The sequence below is a fragment of the Podarcis filfolensis genome, assembly GCF_964270895.1.
Source record: "Podarcis filfolensis genome assembly, chromosome: 8".
Classification (NCBI taxonomy): Eukaryota; Metazoa; Chordata; class Lepidosauria; order Squamata; family Lacertidae; genus Podarcis; species Podarcis filfolensis.
Window position 1 is genome coordinate 10,590,069 of NC_139611.1, and position 19,495 is coordinate 10,609,563.

The 19,495-nt window shown below is 48.5% G+C and overlaps 1 protein-coding gene across 2 annotated transcripts in view; it reads left to right on the top strand.

Annotated features, from left to right (window-relative positions):
* LOC310769742 (protein-arginine deiminase type-2-like) overlaps positions 1-19,495 on the top strand; it is an 80,541-nt gene that overhangs the window by 15,664 nt on the left and 45,382 nt on the right. The window contains exons 1-3 of one of the 2 annotated variants that reach the window (XM_083629430.1): positions 5,664-5,853; positions 15,636-15,819; positions 17,262-17,334. In XM_083629430.1, coding sequence (XP_083485556.1) covers positions 5,762-5,853; positions 15,636-15,819; positions 17,262-17,334 — 349 coding nt within the window. In that variant the 5' untranslated portion in view covers positions 5,664-5,761. Of the gene's footprint in view, positions 1-5,663; positions 5,854-15,635; positions 15,820-17,261; positions 17,335-19,495 lie in introns of those variants that run through there. The other variant, XM_083629429.1, reaches the window with a different exon arrangement.

Sequence of the window (19,495 nt, forward strand, 5' to 3'; positions counted from 1 at the left end):
GGAGAGGAGGTTTCTAGCACAAGAGGACAGAAATTTCCATCCACTGCATGTAGCATAACAAAAGCCACCAGACAATCAACACCATATGAAGGACCTACCTGTCTAGGGTCCTTCACATACATGCATTGTTTGAGGCTTCCCCTAAAGAATCCTGGGAACTATAGTTTGTTAAGGGTCTCTTAGCAACTCTCAGCACCTTCAGCAAACTATGGTTCCCAGAATTATTTGGGGGAATCCCAAAGTAGTAGATAAGAGTGTTTTAAAAGTATGGTGCAGATGTGAGCAATGTATCACTTAAATATTCCTGCATTACAGGGGGTTTGACTAGATGACCCTCATGGTCCCTTCCAACTCTACAATACTATGATTTCTATGAAACATTTCTTTTTTAAGGGAATCCAAAAGCCATATTGTGCAGGAAATCCACAGGGAGTCTCCATCCGAAACATAGTTTTAGTCCTGAACTTCAGGACAATGACCCAAAAGACCCAGAAACCCATCCATTGATGTAGCTGCAACTCACTAAGGAAAACACACTGCATATGCCCAGAGGCAACAAGCTTTTAAATAGATCCATGTGTACTGGGTTTGCATCAGGGTGTTCTAAGCAGCTGTCAGAGTGAAACCCGCCTCAGATAATCAAGCCCTGCCCTAAAAACTTTGCAACCTAGCCACAGCTGTGCTGGGGCCACCCAGGGACTCTGACTTCTGGAAGCCCAAATGCGTTCCCATTGCAAGTGTCCCTAGGAGCCCTTGTCCCCATGAGCTCTTCAGAGGAACAGTCAAGGTCCCTATAAATTCTGGTGCTTGATCCTCCAAATCCCGGCAGGAGGTAACCTGAGTCCTTTTTGGCACCGTCGAAAACCCCACAATGGAGCACTTAGAAGAGATAAACAGTCTTGTTTGTTTCAACCCACGAGAATCTGCACTTTGCAAAACGAAAACAAGCCTTTCTGAATGCTGCTTTGTACATCTTGAAACAAACAAGCTTTCTGTGGGAATGTTCAGGGCGGCAGGAGAGGATATATTATTTATTAATATCCTTCCTAACTTGCGCTAGCAAGTTTCTTTGCTTAGCAGAATTTAAATTCCCCTTTTACATGCACAGCAGATAGCTGGTTGCAAGCTCATGTGAGCTTCTCACTATTGTACGATTCAGTCTGTGTCAGACTGAATTGTATGTTCCTGGTAAGTTCCCTTGAATCTCTCTTAAAAGAATAAAGACCCCACAATCTTATTCAAAGTCAATAAAGGTTTACTTACATCAGTTCACAGTTGAATCCCTGAAAGCAGACTTAGTCACAAATATGTACATGTGGATCTACCCCATATGGGGGGATAATCCCAGGGCTCCTGCTAGCTGAGAGCTAACAGAGCAGTCCTAGCTAAGAAGCTGGTCAAACGAAGAAGGAAGTGAAGAAGAAGGAGAGGGTGGCAGCATGCCTTGTCCTTTTGCTACCTGGACAGGTTAGGCCACGCCTACCTTCAATCACATGCAAAAGGAAGGATGCTCCAGCCAGGAGGAACAGGAAGTTTCAACTGGCTGGACCAAACATTCCCTCGCATGTCTTCTCTAGCATTTCAAGGAATGTTGTACTTGACTGCTCTCAGTGGATTACATCCAGGGCTGTCTTAAGCGTATCCGGCGCTGTGGTTCAAAGATCCCTCCGGCGCCCCCCGGTTCCCAGAGGTGCTCTCCTCCTGCGGAGGCTTGGGAAGCAAGCTGCACTCCCGCCAGCCATATAGTTGGCGGGGCGCAGCTTCCATCCTAAGCCTCTGCAGGGATCGCTCTCCTCCAATGGAGGCTTGGGAGGCAAGCTGCGTGCCCGCCAGCCATATGGTTGATGGGGCACAGCTGATGGGCGTGCAGGGAAAGGGGAGGCTGCCGACAAAGCCACACAGCTCCCCCACTCGCTGGGGCACCCCTGAGAGGCCAGCGCCCTGGCGCAACGCGCCAGTAAGACCAATAGGAAAGACTGCTCTGATTACATCCCACACTTTCTTGACATTTACTTGTTATTGATTTATTCATCGCCTTTCCAACAACCGGCTCAAGACAATGCACACAAAAGATGGTTAAAAACAGTTAAGGTTCATATAATTGTAGAGTTGAAAAGGACCCCCGAGCATCTAGCCCAACCCCTTGCAGTGCAGGAATCGCAGCTAAAGAATTCCTGACAGATGGTCATTCAGCTTCTGTTTAGAAGCCTCCAGTGAAGGAGTGTCCACCACCTTCTGAGGTGGTTAAAAGCATAAAAACAGCAAATGCATTTAGACTGAAGCTAAAACTGTACAAATTTGCAATGGTTGGGCACTCCAGGAGTGTACCCCAAATTTCCCCAAATTACAGAGAAAGACTGTCCACTGGGGGCAGCTATTTCCCAGAGGAATTTGTCTTCTCTCACTGGCCTTCTCGTTCAAGAGCCCAAATCAACTTCCAAACAATTGTGGTTAGATTACTGCAATGCACTCTGTGTGGGGCTTCCGTTGAAGATAGCCAGGGAACTACACCTGGGAGAGAATGCAGTTCCCTGGCTGTTGGGGGAGGGGGCAGGGCGGCAGGGGTGGATAGTGAAATGGAATTACCCAACATAGATCTCGAAGGCGCTGCAACTGGACCCAATTCAGGATTGGAAAGGTTGCAGCATTTGGGATTTTTTGAGTCTAGGGAAAAGGCGAGTAAGAGACAGCATGACAGAAGTTTATAAAATTATTCCTGGCATTGAGAAAGTGGGTAAATACAGTGGTACCTCAGGTTACATACACTTCAGGTTACAGACTCCGCTAACTCAGAAATAGTACCTCGGATTAAGAACTTTGCTTCAGGATGAGAACAAAAATCATGCTCCGGCAGTGCGGCGGCAGCAGGAGGCCCCATTAGCTAAAGTGGTACTTCAAGTTAAGAACAGTTTCAGGTTAAGAATGGACCTCCGAAATGAATTAAGTACTTAACCTGAGGTACCACTGTAATATGTTTTCTCCCTCTCTCTTAACAATAGAACTGGTGGGAAATTTGGGGGGGAAATTCTGCCCCACATCAGAGGAAGCTGCTGAGCTCATTTTACCTGCTAGCCTGATCCCCGTTCTTGTTACCCTGCAAATCCCCACAGACTTGGGGGGAGGACTGGATGGTGGTGGGGCAGGGGCAAAACATTTCTATTCAGGGCAGCTGTCAATTTAGCACAGTTAATGGTGACATTTGCGGCTTGCCAGTGGAGACACTCACTGCACCAGAATGTTGACAAGGTGGATGAATACCCAGCTGAGCGGTGGCATGTGCTATTCTCCCCCAGATCCCCTGGCACCAGCTCTGAATTTTTCTCCTGCAATCCACCCTGTCACCCACTCCGCTTGCAAAGGCCCACCCTCAGTTGCGTATCTTAATTAAAGCATATCTGGCCACAGCGACCTTAAAAGACTCTAGGTGGGCTCCCTCCTTTTTTCATTGAATTTTCCAGCTGACTTGTCTTGCCTCTTCCCCCACCCGCCCACTTCATTTAGTTGTGATGCTTGCATTGTGGGGAGTTGGACGGGGCGACCCTGTTATAGGAATTTACAACAACCCTATGATTTGGTTTCATTTTAGTTAGGAGAAAAGAAGCATTGCTGCCTCCGGCCGTGGAGGAAGAGCATATCCACATCAATGTTGTTGTTGTTTAGTCGTTTAGTGACCCCGTGGACCAGAGCACGCCAGGCACTCCTGTCTTCCACTGCCTCCCGCAGTTTGGTCAAACTCATGCTGGTACCTTCGAGAACACTGTCCAACCATCTTGTCCTCTGTCGCCCCCTTCTCCTTGTGCCCTCCATCTTTCCCAACATCAGGGTCTTTTTCAGGGAGTCTTCTCTTCTCATGAGGTGGCCAAAGTATTGGAGCTTCAGCTTCAGGATCTGTCCTGCCAGTAAGCACTCAGGGCTGATTTCCTTCAGAATGGAGAGGTTTGATCTTCTTGCAGTCCATGGGATTCTCAAGAGTCTCCTCCAGCACCATAATTCAAAAGCATCAATTCTTTGGCGATCAGCCTTCTTTATGGTCCAGCTCTCACTTCCATCCATCACTACTGGGAAAACCATAGCTTTCACTATATGGACCTTTGTTGGCAAGATGATGTCTCTGCTTTTTAAGATGCTGTCTAGGTTTGTCATTGCTTTTCTACCAAGAAGCAGGCATCTTTTAATTTTGTGGCTGCTGTCACCATCTGCAGTGATCATGGAGCCCAAGAAATTAAAATCTCTCAGTGCCTCCATTTCTTCCCCTTCTATTTGCCAGGAGGTGATGGACCAGTGGCCATGATCTTCATTTTTTTGATGTTGAGCTTCAGACCATATTTTGCACTCTCCTCTTTCACCCTCATTAAAAGGTTCTTTAATTCCTCCTCACTTTCTGCCATCAAGGTTGTGTCATCTGCATATCTGAGGTTGTTGATATTTTTTCCGGCAATCTTAATTCCAGCTTGGGATTTATCCAGCCCAGCCTTTCGCATGATGAATTAGCTACTATCAATAGCTCCTCCATGAATCTGTCTAATGCTCTCTTGAAACCATCAAAGTCAATGGCCTTCACTGCCCTCCTGCAGGAGCGAATTCCATTCAGCTCTCTGCTGCCTAAAAATGGACTTCCTTTTAGCGGTCCTGAATCTTCCAGGATTCCATCTGAAGGAAACCACCCTCCTCTTTGCTGAGCATCCCAAGGAGCTTGGCAGTCCAAGGTAGACTTCTTCTGAACTTGGAGGCTCTACTTCTCTGCGATGTCTTATAGCCAGGGATGGGCCTGCAGAGGAATCTCTTGGCCAAGCATCTTGCCATCTAAAGGGGTCAGCAAGATGCACATCTTTGCCCAAGGATGAATTCATCCCTTGACATCTATTTTTTAAAAATTGTCTACATCTTACCCAGAAGCACAGTTTGATTTCTTACTTACATTCATTTTTTCAACTTAAGCAGTAAATACCAGCAATGCTTTAAGGCCTAAGTAACTTTTCTTTGGAACTCTTGATCCATTCCGAACTATATTGTACTATACTTGGGGTTGGACTAGATGACTGTTGGGTACCCCTCCTACAATTCTGTGATTCGTTATCTGTGCATGCCTGGAAAGAATATAAAAACAGGGTTCTCTAGGATAGGGAGCAATAAAGCAGGCAGTCTGTTTACACAACAAATGTTAAAGAAATAATAAAATGTCACAGTCAGAATACTTAATAGTGCAAAGATTTTTGGGATAAAAATGAAACTATTTCTCTGTTATGCCTGACAAATAAACCTCTCCCCCTGCATGGATTAGTTCACCTCCCCCACCTTCTTAAAAACAAACTATGGTCTTTCGGTTTCTGCTACTTAAAGCTTTTCCTATGTTTAAATCATGTTGCAAACCGCTGCGGCACATTTTTATTTTTATTTTAGGACGCAGCGGTATATAAATGCTTTTGCAACTAGAGAAATGCGCTCTGCACCTGCTCAGAGGCACGGTGGGAGAGCTAAGCCCCAGGTGACCTCTAGGCGGCGCTACGCCGGGCGCTTCTCTGTCTCCGCAAACAACTTAACACCCCCCCCCCCCGCCCCCGACTTTGCTAAAAATACAGTTCGGTCTCTTTAATGGAGAGCTGGGCGATTTGCGCTCTCTCTCTCTTTTCAAATGGCTTTGATTGACAGCCTCTCCCCCCCGCACCGAGGGGCGGGGCCGGGCTTAGGCAGGCAGCGGCCGGCGGGCGGCGGGACTCAGTAGCCACCTGTGGGACCAACCGAGGCGGCTCCTCCCGGCGCGATGGGGCGCGATCGGACGCTTCGGCTGCAGTTCGGGAACCGGATCGAGGTGGTTTGCGTGGTGGGCACTCGCCTCTGCACCGACGTCTATGGGTGAGGCCGCCTATACTTCCATCTCCCCCCCACAAAAAAGTTTTGCATCTTCAGGAAGGGAACCCCCCGCCGCACCAGAAGGACCCAGCACGACTTTCCAGGGGACTCTCCTGCGCGCGCCCTAAGTCTTAGGTCCTTTGGATCTCTCCTTCCCAAATAGCCCACCCCCAAAAATTGCATCGTCCGAAGGGGACCCCCGCCACTGCATAAAAGCACCCCCCCGAAAAGCACCTTTCTTTTCGATTCCCATCCTCTATTTAGCCCAGCATCTGCTGCCACCCCCCAGCAAGAAATCCTTTTCAAAGCAACCCCTTCCTATATTGACACCCCCAACCCCCTATTGGTTTTGCTGCCGGACCCTCACCATTACCCACCCCATGCTGACACCTGCCTATCCTCACCCATATTTCTTTAGTTCTGGCAATGCCCCCCCCCCCACTTTCTAATCACCCCTCCCAGCAAAATGTCTCTCCACCATCTCCTTAGGTGCAAACAGCCTCTTTTAGCATCACCTGTTCTTGCCAGATATGGGTGCTCCGATTTCCATTTCCCTATATCTGGGAGCTGCACCCCACCCCCTGCTGCCAATATTTCCAGAGTCTGGAGGAACCCCCTGCTCACTGGCAGAGCAGCTGCCTTGCATGCAGAAGGTCCCAGGTAGGGCTGGGAGAGGCGCCTTACACGAAATTCTTGGAGAGCTCAGTACAGATGTATGTTTCAAAGGTGGTGGTTTGCCACTGGAACCCCCTTCCGATGAGCTGCATTTAAAACCTCGACCTCCACCTTCCTCTAAGGCATGGGTAGGCAAACTAAGGCCCGGGGGCCGGATCCGGTCCAATCGCCTTCTAAATCCAGCTCGCGGACAGTCCGGGAATCAGCGTGTTTTTACATTAGTAGAATGTGCCCTTTTATTTAAAATGCATCTCTGGGTTATTTGTGGGGCCTGCCTGGTGTTTTTACATGAGTAGAATGTGCCCTTTTATTTAAAATGCATCTCTGGGTTATCCGTGGGGCATAGGAATTCGTTCATTCCCCCCCCCCCCAAAAAAAAATATATAGTCCGACCCCGACAAAGTTTGAGGGACAGTGGACCGGCCTTCTGCTGAAAAAGTTTATTGACCCCTGCCCTAAGGCCTCTTGGAAATCTTTCAGAATTATTTGCTGAGGAGTAGTGGTATGAAAAGTCTGTCTTTGGTTGGTGAAGCGGTCTGCAAAGTTCTGGCTATACAGAGCTATTTCTCACTTGCAGCTTTGAAGCTCTGCTTAGGAATGCCTGCAGCTCCTTTAAGTGACTTGGCTCATTGATGAAAGACTAACATGACTGGGAGCCCCATGGGGTGTCTGCAGGAGAGGAGGCATAACGCAGCCAAAAGCAAGTGTTGGGCTAGGACCTGGGTGTCCCGAGTTCAAATCCAGAACAGCCATGTGAAGCTTACCTGGTGACCTCGAAGGCCACCCACTGTCTCTCAGCCTAGCCTACCTTACAAGGTTGCTGTGAGGATTAAGAACAGGGAGGGGAAAACCTTGAGGAAAGGTGGGCTGTATGTGCAATGATAAATTTAAGGGAATAACGGAGCATGCCTTGCTCACACCTGACGCCTTGTATATTCAGCTGTTAGCCAGCCAAGTGTTATTCAGAAGAGGCCCATTGGAGCTGAGTTAGCCATGTCCATTGACTTCAATTGGTCTGCTCTTTGAGCAGGAATGGAGCTTGTTACAGCCTATGGTTTTTGATAGCCACCTTCATGTTTGGTGTGACGCAGCATCCTTTGTTAACCTGCAGTTCTGCTGATTCCTCCACCTGCGGCTCGTTGGGGAGATCCCCCTGCTGTATTTTTCCACGGAAGAGTGATCTTTCCTGAAAAACTGGAGCCTGCTTTGCCTTGGACTCTTAGCTGTGGTTCTCAGCACCAGGACACCTCCTATACTAGGATGGGGCTCTGATTCCCCCCCCTCATGGAAAAGGGGGTTATTGATGACTACTATACCCGATGGTTTTGCTCTGTCCTCCACATTCAGACGCAGCCATGCTTCTGAATCCCCGTTACTGGAACCGGCAGGAGGAGAGAGTTGCTCTTGTGTTTGAATCCTGCTTGTGGGTTTGGGCCACAGGATGCTGGTCTAGATGGGCCACTGGCCTGATCCAACAGGCTCCTCTTACTTACATCTTTTCCCCATTATCCACTTTCCTTTACTCCTGCCCTGTGGCAAAACTTCTCCTGTGGTCAGCTCAGCCACCTCAAGCAGCTGTTTGAGGTCAACCCAGGAATCCTTTCCCCGAGCATGGGAGTGTTGAGGTTAGATCTCAATCCTTCAAATTCCTGCTCAAGTAAGGGGTTTCTTGGTGCCGTGAGTGGGTGCCAGAGATGGAGAGAGTGACCTGTCATCTCTGTCTCTGATGAGGGAGGGCTGTCAAGAGCCCTGTCTTCAGCACAGAGGTTTCAATGACAAATATATATACAGGATATATATATTTAAAACCCTTTAGGCTTTCCAGACTCCAGCATGCTTTTCATGTCTTTGAACCACCTGGAAATGACAAGCCCGTTGGTTCCAGGTGTATGAGGGTCTGTGGTGAGAGAGCAACACTCTGCATATGCTCAGGAGTGCGCCTCCTTTAGGGTGTAAGGTTGTACATTTCGGGAGCAGAACAGAGCCTTGGGCCTGGTTCCGCTGCTAAATTCTAACATGCAAAGGAGCACAATCCTGTGCATGTTTTCTTCCTGAGTAAATCCCACTGTGTTCAGCGGGTTGTACGCCCAGCACAGCATGCATCCAGTGACACTCTTTAGTTCAGATTTCACAGCTCTTTTACCTGCAATGGTAAACATTGTGTGCCATTGTGACAGGTGACACTTTCAAACCAAACATCCTCCTGGGGTTTGAAATGGTCTAGGTTGTGGGTGGGAACTTGTTGCCATCTGTCATGGATGCTTTAGCTGAGATTCCTGCATTGTAGGGGGTTGGATTAGATGACCTTTGAGTTCTCTTCCAACTCTACAATCCTATGATTCTATGAATGTTGTTAGACTAAAACTCCCACAATCCCTGACGGTTGGCTGGGCTGGCTGCTGGGAGTTGAAATCCAGCAATAATACCTGAAGGGTCATCACTTGCCTTCAATGCTCTGGGCTACCTCCATCACTGCTCTGCCATTTTCTAACGTAAGGATGGGGAACCTGTGGCCCTCCACCTCCCATCCTCTGACCATTAACCAAACTGGTTGCTGAGGCTTATCAGAGATAAAGGTAAAGAGACCCCTGACCATTAGGTCCAGTCGTGGCCGACTCTGGGGTTGCGGCGCTCATCTCACTTTATTGGCTGAGGGAGCCGGCGTACAGCTTCCGGGTCATGTGGCCAGCATGACTAAGCCGCTTCTGATGAACCAGAGCAGCGCACAGAAACGCCATCCACCTTCCTGCCAGAGTGGTATCTATTTATCTACTTGCACTTTGACATGCTTTCGAACTGCTAGGATGGCAGGATCAGGGACCAAGCAACGGGAGCTCACCCCGTCGCGGGAATTCGAACTGCCGACCTTCTGATCAGCAAGTCCTAGGCTCTGTGGTTTAACCCACAGCACCACCACCATTGTCTGCAGGGCCACAGGGTCCCCACTTGCCTTCACTGCCTCTGGCTACCTCCATCGCCAATCTGCCTTTCCAAAGGCAGGGGTGGGCAACTTTAATGTCTCATCATCCCTGGTGACTGTTCGTCAGACTGGCTGCTGGGAACTGGGGTCTAATAGCACCTGAAGGGTGTTGGGTTCCCCATCCACAAACTAGACCCTCACTTGCCTTTACTGCCCCTAGTTACCACCATCCTTGTTGTCATCCCTGACTATAGACTAGGCTGGCAGGTGCTGGCAGGAGTTGGGAGTCTAGCAACACCTTGAAAACCACAAGCTCCCCATCCCTGAACTAAGCCCTCGCTGGTCTTCACTGCCCCTAGCTACCTCCATCACCACTTTGCCTTCTAATGCAAGGATGGGCAACCTGCAGTCCTAGGACTTCAAAGCATTTAACATTCAGTGGCTCTAGAAAAGCGTTTTGCACAAGCTCAGGTTACCATCTTACATCTAAGTGGGGAACTTGAGGTGCATTTTGCACCTGGCTGTCGGCCACTTGCAACCAAGCCAGGATGGTGCCTGACATCTCCACCATCTGGAGGTGCATGCCTGGGGATGCTTGGATCTTGACTGTTTTCTCACACTAATGCTCTGTCCTGTAGAATTCTATCTGTTGTTCTACTTTATCTGTGCAGTCAGAATGAATTTCAGGAACCAAAATGCTTTTTCTGTGCAGCTGGAGCAGGAGCAGTGAACGGCATTATAGTTAACTGTTGTCGCTTGTCTTCACTTCCCCCACTCCACTGCCCTGCTCACAGTTGTGAAGAGTATTCCTACGTTATGAATGGTCCATGTCACCATTAAGAAAAAGAGGTCAGAACTGGCTAATATATATGTGGACTGTCCCTGGATCAAGTGACTTTTCTTTTTTAAATTCTCAAAGTTCTCAACCTAACTCAAGATGGTCACCTTAACTAGCCAGATGTTTAACTGAGAATCAATCACAGTCAGTGCATCGTTTGAAAAATAAGAGCCGCCCCAAACTTGCAACTAGACATTCCATTTTGGCGACTGCAACCTTGGTTTAAGGAGCCATTTGGTGCCTAGCTTATATGTCTAAGTTTCTAAGACTGGGGAAGAGACATCGGGGCTCAAGGTTGCCTTGAAACCTATGCTCTGTAACCTCTCATCCCAAATCCTAGATGTAGAAGCTGGTAGTCTGGTTGTTTGGTGGCTAAGAATAGCGGGCAGTTTGCACATGTTCAGAGGTCTGTTTTGTTAGCTGTTTGTTTCGGGGTCCCGTCCCTTGCTTTGAAAACTGGCTCTGGGGGCCGAGCTGTATTGAGATGCCCCTTTACCCATTGCCTGTCTGTATTTTTAAACGGTCATCCATCCAGAGAGAACCCAGTAATCCTTTGTAAGCCTCGCCTGTCACTGCAAATGCTTGTTTGCAGCTGATTGTCCATTGTCCTGCTCGCTGAATGAGGCGTTTATGCCAGGCTTTCTGCCAGGGGCATTTGCAAATGGCACCGTCACCCACTGTGTGATCTCTGTGTGTGTGTGTTTTAAGCAGTGGAGTTGCCAAGTCAGTTATGCCATTGGAAATGGAATTCAGAGGGCTTTGAAGAATGCTTGTCTCTGCAGGATAATTTTTCTCCCTTTCCGATACTAAAAACACCCAGACTTCTGTGGTTAATCTTTATTACGTTTTGCTGGCCGGGGGCATGGTCATAGCTCAGGGACAGGACATCTGCCTTGCATGCAGAAGGTTCCAAGTTCAATCCTTGGCATCTCCAGGCACATCTTGAGAGAGACCCCCTGAGTCTGAAACCCTGGAGCACCACTGCCTGCCAGAGAAGACAGTGCTGGGCTAGATGGACCAACAGTCTGACTCACTGAAAAGTAGCTTCTTAGTTAGCCCTGCGTTCAGAACCATGGGGACTGGAATCTTGCTCAATTTTATGGCAAGGGTTGCATCTCAGTGCGCCCAGCTTCAATCCCCTCTGGCAGCATTTCCAGCATTTTTAAAATTGCATTTTATATGTGTTTGTGGGACATGGGTGGCACTGTGGGTTAAACCACAGAGCCTAGGACTTGCCGATCAGAAGGTCGGCGGTTCGAATCCCCACGATGGGATGAGCTCCCGTTGCTCAGTCCCTGCTCCTGCCAACCTAGCAGTTCGAAAGCACGTCAAAGTGCAAGTAGATAAATAGGTACCGCTCCGGCGGGAAGGTAAACGGTGTTTCCGTGCGCTACTCTGGTTCGCCAGAAGTGGCTTAGTCATGCTGGCCACATGACCTGGAAGCTGAACGCCAGCTCCCTCGGCCAATAAAGCGAGATGAGCGCTGCAGCCCCAGAGTTGGCCATGACTGGACCTAATGGTCAGGGGTCCCTTTACTTTTACCTATATGTGTTTGTGCATTGAGTGCAAATCATAAAGGATCTGCTTTGATTGCATAGGTCAGATCGAAGGTCGTGCAAAGAGCATCTTTAATACAGTCTTGGTGCCCGTTTGGGAATGTAGTTAAATGAATGCAAATCCTTTAAAAAAAATACTCTGATTTCTTTTGTTTATGTGTGATATATTGGGGAAGATTCTGGGTGGCATCTGAAATTTCTTTTCTTTTCTTCTTCTTTTTTTGGCTTTTCAGAGAGCAGGGCTAGGATGTCAACTGCCCAGAGCTTTTGGGGCATGTCGACAGGATGTCAGTCCTGGGTGTAACCAAGGAGGAAGCTGTGTGCTGCAAGCAGCGGGTTCCAACTGCCCTGGGGTTTCTCATTATCAGCTTCAATCTGCTGTGTCAACTGCTGCAGCTGCCCCTCTCCTCCCGTCAAGGAGTTGCAGTGGGCTGCTGCTGGCACTCGGGTCCCTTGCTAATGCAGAATCCAGCTGCCGCTGTCAGGGGTGTAGTTGACGCAGCATTTAAAAATAGATGTGGGAAGCTTAAGGGTGTTATGCAATGGCTCCCAAAAGGGTGAAGTGGGTGGGCCGGCCAGCCACCAAAGATCCAAAAGAGGAAGGGGTTCAGGTTACTACCCCTGACCTTGAAGCCCATGGCTGCACTACAAAAGCAAACCAGAGGCTGGGGTGTGTAGAAATCAGGATGCTTAACAATGATAATTGCATTCTTCGGAGATCGTATTTTCTTAAACCGGTGTCGTCTGGCGGTTCATGTTCAACACAGCTTGTCCTGAATTGTAGCAGAGCCAGGGTCCTTGCTTTGAGGGTCGCAGCTCAGGTTTTGCAGGGCCCAGGAAGAGCTGAAATCTCTTGCAAGGAGAGGCTGTCTATCGGACAAGGAATGTGTCCCTCAAAGCAATCCAAAGGAGAACGGGGGGGGGGGGGGGGAGAGAAAGAGGAAACACAATAAGTAACTGGCATGTTATTGGAATCATATAATTGTAGAGTTGGGAGGGACCCCAGGTATGATAAGAAATTCAATATTACCGTATTGGCCCGAATATAAGCCTGACTTTCCCCCCAAATTCCAACTGTGAAAAGTTAAAGTGCGGCTTATATTCATGACCTTACGGTATGCAGCCAGGAGCGTGGGGCGCCGGCAACGCAGCATGGCTCCCACCCCCCAGTATTCAGTCAGGAGCAGCAAGGAATGGAGCTGCTTATATTTGGGTATTTTTTTGTTTTTCTCCCCCCCCCCTCCAATTTTAAAGGTTCGGCTTATATTCGGGTGCGGCTTATATTCGGGCCAGTACAGTATTTCTATGTTGTTGGTGTATGTTTTGAAATAAAAAAAATAAGGTCTTATATATATAATAAATGTTCATAACTGCATATATAAACCACATGTCTGAAAAAGTCCTGAAACCATTTTGTCCCTCCCACATTGACCTCAAAAATTTCTCTGCAAGGTCGAAGGAAAATGGAAAAGCCTCCCCATTGTCTTTTCCTTCACAAATCCTGTCTTAAGGGTATGTCTGTGTATGAATAGGGTGAGCCTGTGACCTGGCTCAGGAACTAAGTATTTATCATTACAAAAGACTGGCCAGGCTCCCCAGGGTATCCAATCAAGTAAGCATTAACAGGTAATCTGCCAGACAGGAGTTAAACAACGCACTCAGATTTCTGTTGTAGGTAGATTTCTGTTCTGCCTCTTCTGTGATGTAGGTATGATGTATCTGGGGGATGGTCTTGCGCTACACCCCTTCTGTGATGTAGGTATGATATTTCTGGGGGTGGTCTTGGACTCCAGGGCGGGCAATTTAAAATGTCTATATAAGGGCGAGCACACCTTTGTTCTGGGTCCTCCTCCTTTCCTGCGGTTGAGGGGAGCACCCTGTTGCAACAGTGCTGCTGCTTTGCATCTCAATATTCTCTGGTTGGCCTCTGTTATTTTCTCCAACCGATGGAGAACCTACAAAGGACTCTATAAGGGCTCTTGTGTCCCCCATAAGGGAACAAGGGCAGATTTTCGTTTATTACAGTTTCTATTGTGGTTGGGAGGGCTGGAGTCCATATTCTGCCTCTCTTGAAGCTTCAGGAGTTGCCAGGTGCATTTTGCACCTGGCTATTGGCGACTTGCAACCAAGTGAAGATGCCAGGGCTCCAGGATAGCGCCTGAGTATCTTCACAATCTGGAGGTGCATGCCTGGGGATCCTTGGATCTTGCCTGTTTTCACACACTAGCAACACAATTGTGTAGAACCAAAAAGTCATACTGAAAAATGTGACTTTAGAGCCGTCTGGCCCCAAAAAATGGCAACTAGGCATTCTGTTTTGGCAACTGTAACTCTGGTTTAAGGAGCCATTCGGCACCCAGCTTATATATCTGAGTTTCTCACACTGTCGCCAGGTATATATAGGAAAGGGCGAGGAAGGAGGCGGAGCTCTGCACATCATGCGAAATCTGCCGCGGACCGTACAGCTGTGGTGGCAGTAAATCTCTCCCGATAACAGAGACATCTTTGGCTCTCCTGGCTTGGAGTCTTTTCCAGCACATGTGTGCAAGATTAAATTCGCGCTCTCTTTCAAGGGTTTAGTTCTCCCAGAGTAGGATTGCTCCTTCCATGCCAGCTGACAGACCTGGTGAGTGGAGGATGAAAGGAGGTGCAGTGGGGAAAGCTGCCGGTCAGTGTAGACAACACTAGATGAGATGGACCGATAGTCTCTTTCTATTCTCCTGTTTAAATCAGCCCTTCTTCAGAACAATGAGGACTAGAAGCTTGCTTTATTTTTAAAGAAAAGACCATGGCTCAGTGGGAGAGCACCTGGTTTGCATGCGGAAGGTCCCAGGTTTGATCCCTCAGAGGGTCTAAAGACTTCCTGTCTCTAACAACAACAACAACAACAACTAATAATTTATTATTTATACCCTGCCCATCTGGCTGGGTTTCCCCAGCCACTCTGAGTGGTTCCCAACAGAATATTTAAAACACAATAAAACATCAAACATTAAAAACTTCCCTAAGCAGGGCTGCCTTCAGATGTCTTCTAAAAGTCAAATAGTTGTTTATTTCCTTGACATCTGATGGGAGGTCGTTCCTCAGACCTTGGGGGGGGGGCAGACTATATATATTTTTTTGGGGGGGATGAATGAATTCCTATGTCCCACAAATAACCCAGAGATGCATTTTAAATAAAAACATGCATTCTGCTCATGTAAAAACATGCTAAATCTGCAGGCCGGATTTAGAAGGCAATTGGGCCGGATCCGGCCCCCGGGCCTTAGTTTGCCTACCCATGGTTTAGGGCTTTAAAGGTCAGCACCAACACTTTAAATTGTGCTCAGAAATGTACTGGGAGCCAATGTAGGTCTTTCAGGACCAGTGTTATATGGTCTTGGCGATGCTCCCAGTCACCAGTCCAGCTAGAGAGCTGTTTCTGCCAGTCAGTGAAGTCAGTCATGTGCTAGGTAGACTGATGGGCTGGCTCAGTAATAAGGCAGCTTCCTCTGTTCTTATTTAAATTGACTCACCCTTCAAAACCATGAGGACTGGAGTCTTCCTGTTGTGCACCACCACAAGCAGCAAGAGACTCTGGGGATTCCAGGTGCTTCCCGGGGGGGAAAGATGGAGGAGGAAGAAGAGGAAAATCAAAGCTTGGGCAATGTTGTGGCTGTGACCAGAGAATGAAGTCAATGCAAATGTAGATTGTAGGCTCTCTGGGGCAAAGACTGGGGGAGTTTCAGGGTTCTGTGCCGGACCTGCAAACACCCAGTTTCACATCACCACTCTCCTTCCGCCTGCTCCCTTACAGAGCAGCTCCTGCTGATGCAGTCACGTTCGCCGTGAAGCACTCGGATGACGTCGAGGTCGAAATCATCAGCGACGGCCAATCGGAGCATGCCCCTGCCAATGGCGGGAAGCAGTGGCCTCTGGACCCCAAGACCACCTTGAGTATACAGATGACGCGTCCCAGCACTGAGGCCAACGACAACAAAGTAAGAGACGTTCCCACACTCGTTGCTTCCCTGAGCTCCTGGTAGGCTCAGTTTTGCATTCCAAGCAGGGGCAGCGTTTAGCAGTGGTTTCTGCGTTGCAGCGGGTTAGACTAGATGACCCTCAGGGTCCCTTCCAACCATACAGTTCTATGATTCTTTAGCTGTGATTACTGCACTGCAAAGGCTTTGACTAGATGGCCCTTTGGATTCCCTTCCCACTGTACAATTCTGTTACAGTGGTACCTCAGGTTACATGTGCTTCAGGTTACATATGCTTCAGGTTACATACGCTTCAGGTTACAGACTCCACTAATACAGAAATAGTACCCTGGGTTAGGAACGTCGCTTCAGGATGAGAACAGAATAGTGCTCTGGCAGCGCAGCAGCAGCAGCAGGAGGCCCCATTAGCTAAAGTGGCGTTTCAGGTTAAGAACGGAATGCATTAAGTTCTTAACCCGAGGTACCACTGTATTCTACAAGTATCAGGACTTGCAGGATTTTGTAAATAACATTTGTAAATAACAAATGTACAGCTTGATCAGGACAGGTACCAAGCAGCCAGGCACATGGCGAGGCAGGGATGGGGGCAAACACTGCAAATGCAAATGCAAATACTGCAGTTTAAATTTACCTTTTAGGGCACATCAGCTGCCGCTGAGTAAACATGCACCAGTTTTCTTAGCAGTTGTGAGGGGCAAACGTGTAGGGTCATGTGAATCTATTGTTTCAGTTCTGCTTCCAGCTGATTGCAAAACTGAAATCACTCTTGGTGTCTCTAAAGGGGCTGTGTGTGGCAAGGGCTGTGGTTTTGTGCCAGTCCCCTAATGCTGCAAGCTTCATCCTCAAAAATACCAAGGCTGGCAGTTATTTTCCTGGCATAGAGACTGGAGAGCTCTAAGCTCAGAAGGGCTGGTGGTGAACATGCAGCTGACCCTTATCTGGCACAACGTATCCTTGGATCCCTTTTCCATTTCATAGGATTGTAGCGTGGGAAGGAACCCTGAGGATCATCTAGTCCAATCCCCTACAATGCAGGAATCACAGATGGCCACCCAACCTTTGCTTTAAAACTGCCAAGGAAGGGGAATCGACCACCTTCCAAGGGAGGCCATTGCACTGTCGAACAGCTCTTGGTGTCAGAAAGTTGTTCATTTATTGTAACTTGAATTTATTGGTTCTGATCCCACCCTCCAGAACAGGAGAAAACAAGCATGTTCCCTCTTCCATGGGGCAGCCTTTAGGAAGATGGCTATCGTATCTCCTCTCCTCGAGTCTAAACATACCCAACTCCTTCAACCATTCCTCATAAGGCTTGGTTTCCAGACCATCATCATCTTGGTCACCCTCCTCAGCAAATCTCCCAGCTTGTCAATATAGTTCCAGCTTGTCTCTTTCGCTTTTCAAAACTTTAATTCTGCATTGTACGTTCTTTCCTTCCTCAGGTAACTGTGGGCTATTATGGTGAGAATGGAGGCCACCCCATTGACCAAGCTGGCGTTTTCCTGACGGGAATTGGTAAGTATGAAAATGTGCTCTCCCCCTCTCTTTCTCTGTCTTTCCCCCTAGGATCATAGAGTAGGGAAGGACCAGATGGCCTTTCAAACTCTGATTAGAAACCTCCAGCGAAGGAGTGTCCACAACCTCCCAAGGCAGTCCGTTTCACTTTCTAAAGGTCTTGCTGTCAGAAAGTTCTTCCTGATGTTGAGATATTTGAGAGACAGCTATCCTGTCACCTCTGGCTCCTCTTTTCCGCGCTAAACATACCCACATCCTTCAACCATTCCTCATCTGGCTTGGTTTCCAGACGCTTGATCATCTTGGTTGCCCTCCTCTGCACGCATCCCAGCTTGTCAATATCCTTCTTAAATTGCCATGCCCAGAATTGGATACAGTATTCCAGGTGTGGTCTGACCAAGGCAGAACAGAGTGGTACGATTACATCGGGACACTAGACTTCTGTTGATGCAACCTAGAATAGCATAAGCTTTTTTTGCTGCTGCAACACACTGTCATGTTAAGCTTGTGGTCCACTAAGACCGCTAGATCCTTTTCACATGTCCTACTGGCAAGCCAGGTGTGTTCCCCATCTTATATTTGTGCATCTGGTTCTTCCTGCCTAAGTGCAGAACCTTACATTTGTCCCTGTTCAAATTCATTTTGTTAATTTGGGCCCAGTTCTCCAACCTGTTAAGGTCATTTTGAATCCTGATTCTGTCTTCTGCGGCATTAGCTACCCCTCCCAGTTTGGTGTCCTCTGCAAAGAGGCAGCTTTTGTCTCCCCACCAAGGAATTGTCGTCTGACGCAGCTAAGAAGCTTCTACTGTCGGAGGCTGCCATTCTTCTGAATCCCAGTTGCTGGAGGGCAGAGGCCTCTTGTGCTTGGGCCCTGTTTGCAGACTTCCCATGGGGGTATCTGGCCGTCGAGTGTGAGAACAGGATGCTGCATTAGATGGGCCATCGGCCTGATCCTGCAGGCTGTTTTTAGGATCTTATGCTATGCTTTTATCAAGCGGTTTTAAACTCTTGCTAAACAAAACAGCTCTGAGCTGGCACCCTGGAATTCCTGGCTGGATCTGGAAGAACCTACCAGTGCTGGTTGTGGAGGTGGTGGAGCAATTTTTATCTACAGCCGTACCTTTGTTCTCGAACGGAATCCGTTCTGGAAGTCCATTTGACTTCCGAAAACGTCCGAAAACCAAGGCGCTGATTCTGATTGGCTGCAGGAGCACATTCAGCTTCTGAAAAAAAGTTTGCAAACCAGAACGCTCACTTCTGGGTGTGCGGCGTTTGGGAGCCAGAACGTTCGAGTCACAAGGAGTTCGAAAACCAAGGTACGGCTGCATTCATTTTGCTCTGGCCTTTTTTGTGAAAGCAGGGAGCTCCTTCCACCCCAGCTGTGCTGGCTCTTGTGGCCGTCGCTCCAGAGAAACCGTAGCCGTGAGCGTTGTCCCTCTGGTCTCCAAGGCAGCAGCGAAAACAGCTCTCCAGCAATGCTGGGGTTGTCTCACATGATGGGTCCGGATGCCGTCGGGAAACCGGATAGTTGGCCCTCCTTGAAAGGTGGATGGGTGGGTGGGGTGTATGTTACTGGACTCTTGAACCAGGCTAGTGAGGACTGTCTTACCACACACACACAAGCTTTGTTACTTACTCTTAAAGGTAAAGGGACCCCTGACCATTAAGTCCAGTCGTGACCGATTCTGGGGTTGCGGCACTCATCTCGCTTTACTGGCCGAGGGAGCCGGCGTACAGCTTCCAGGTCATGTGGCCAGGAGCTGCTTCTGGCAAACCAGAGCAGCGCACGGAAACGCCGTTTACCTTCCCCCCTGGAGCAGTACCTATTTATCTACTTCCACTTTGACGTGCTTTTGAACTGCTAGTTTGGCAGGAGCAGGGACCGAACAACGGTGGGATTCGAACCGCTGATCTTCTGATTGGCAAGTCCTAGGCTCTGTGGTTTAGACCACGGTTCCACCCGCGTCCCTACTTACTTTTAGAATCATAGAATTGTAGAGTTGGAAGGGATCCCCGAGGGTCATCTAGTCCAACCCTTTGCAATGCAGGAATCCCAACTGAAGCATCCATGACAGATGGCCTTCCAACCTCTGCTTAAGAACCTCCAGTGGAAGAGTCCACCACCTTCTGAGGGAGTCCATTCCACAGCTAAGGTTTAGTC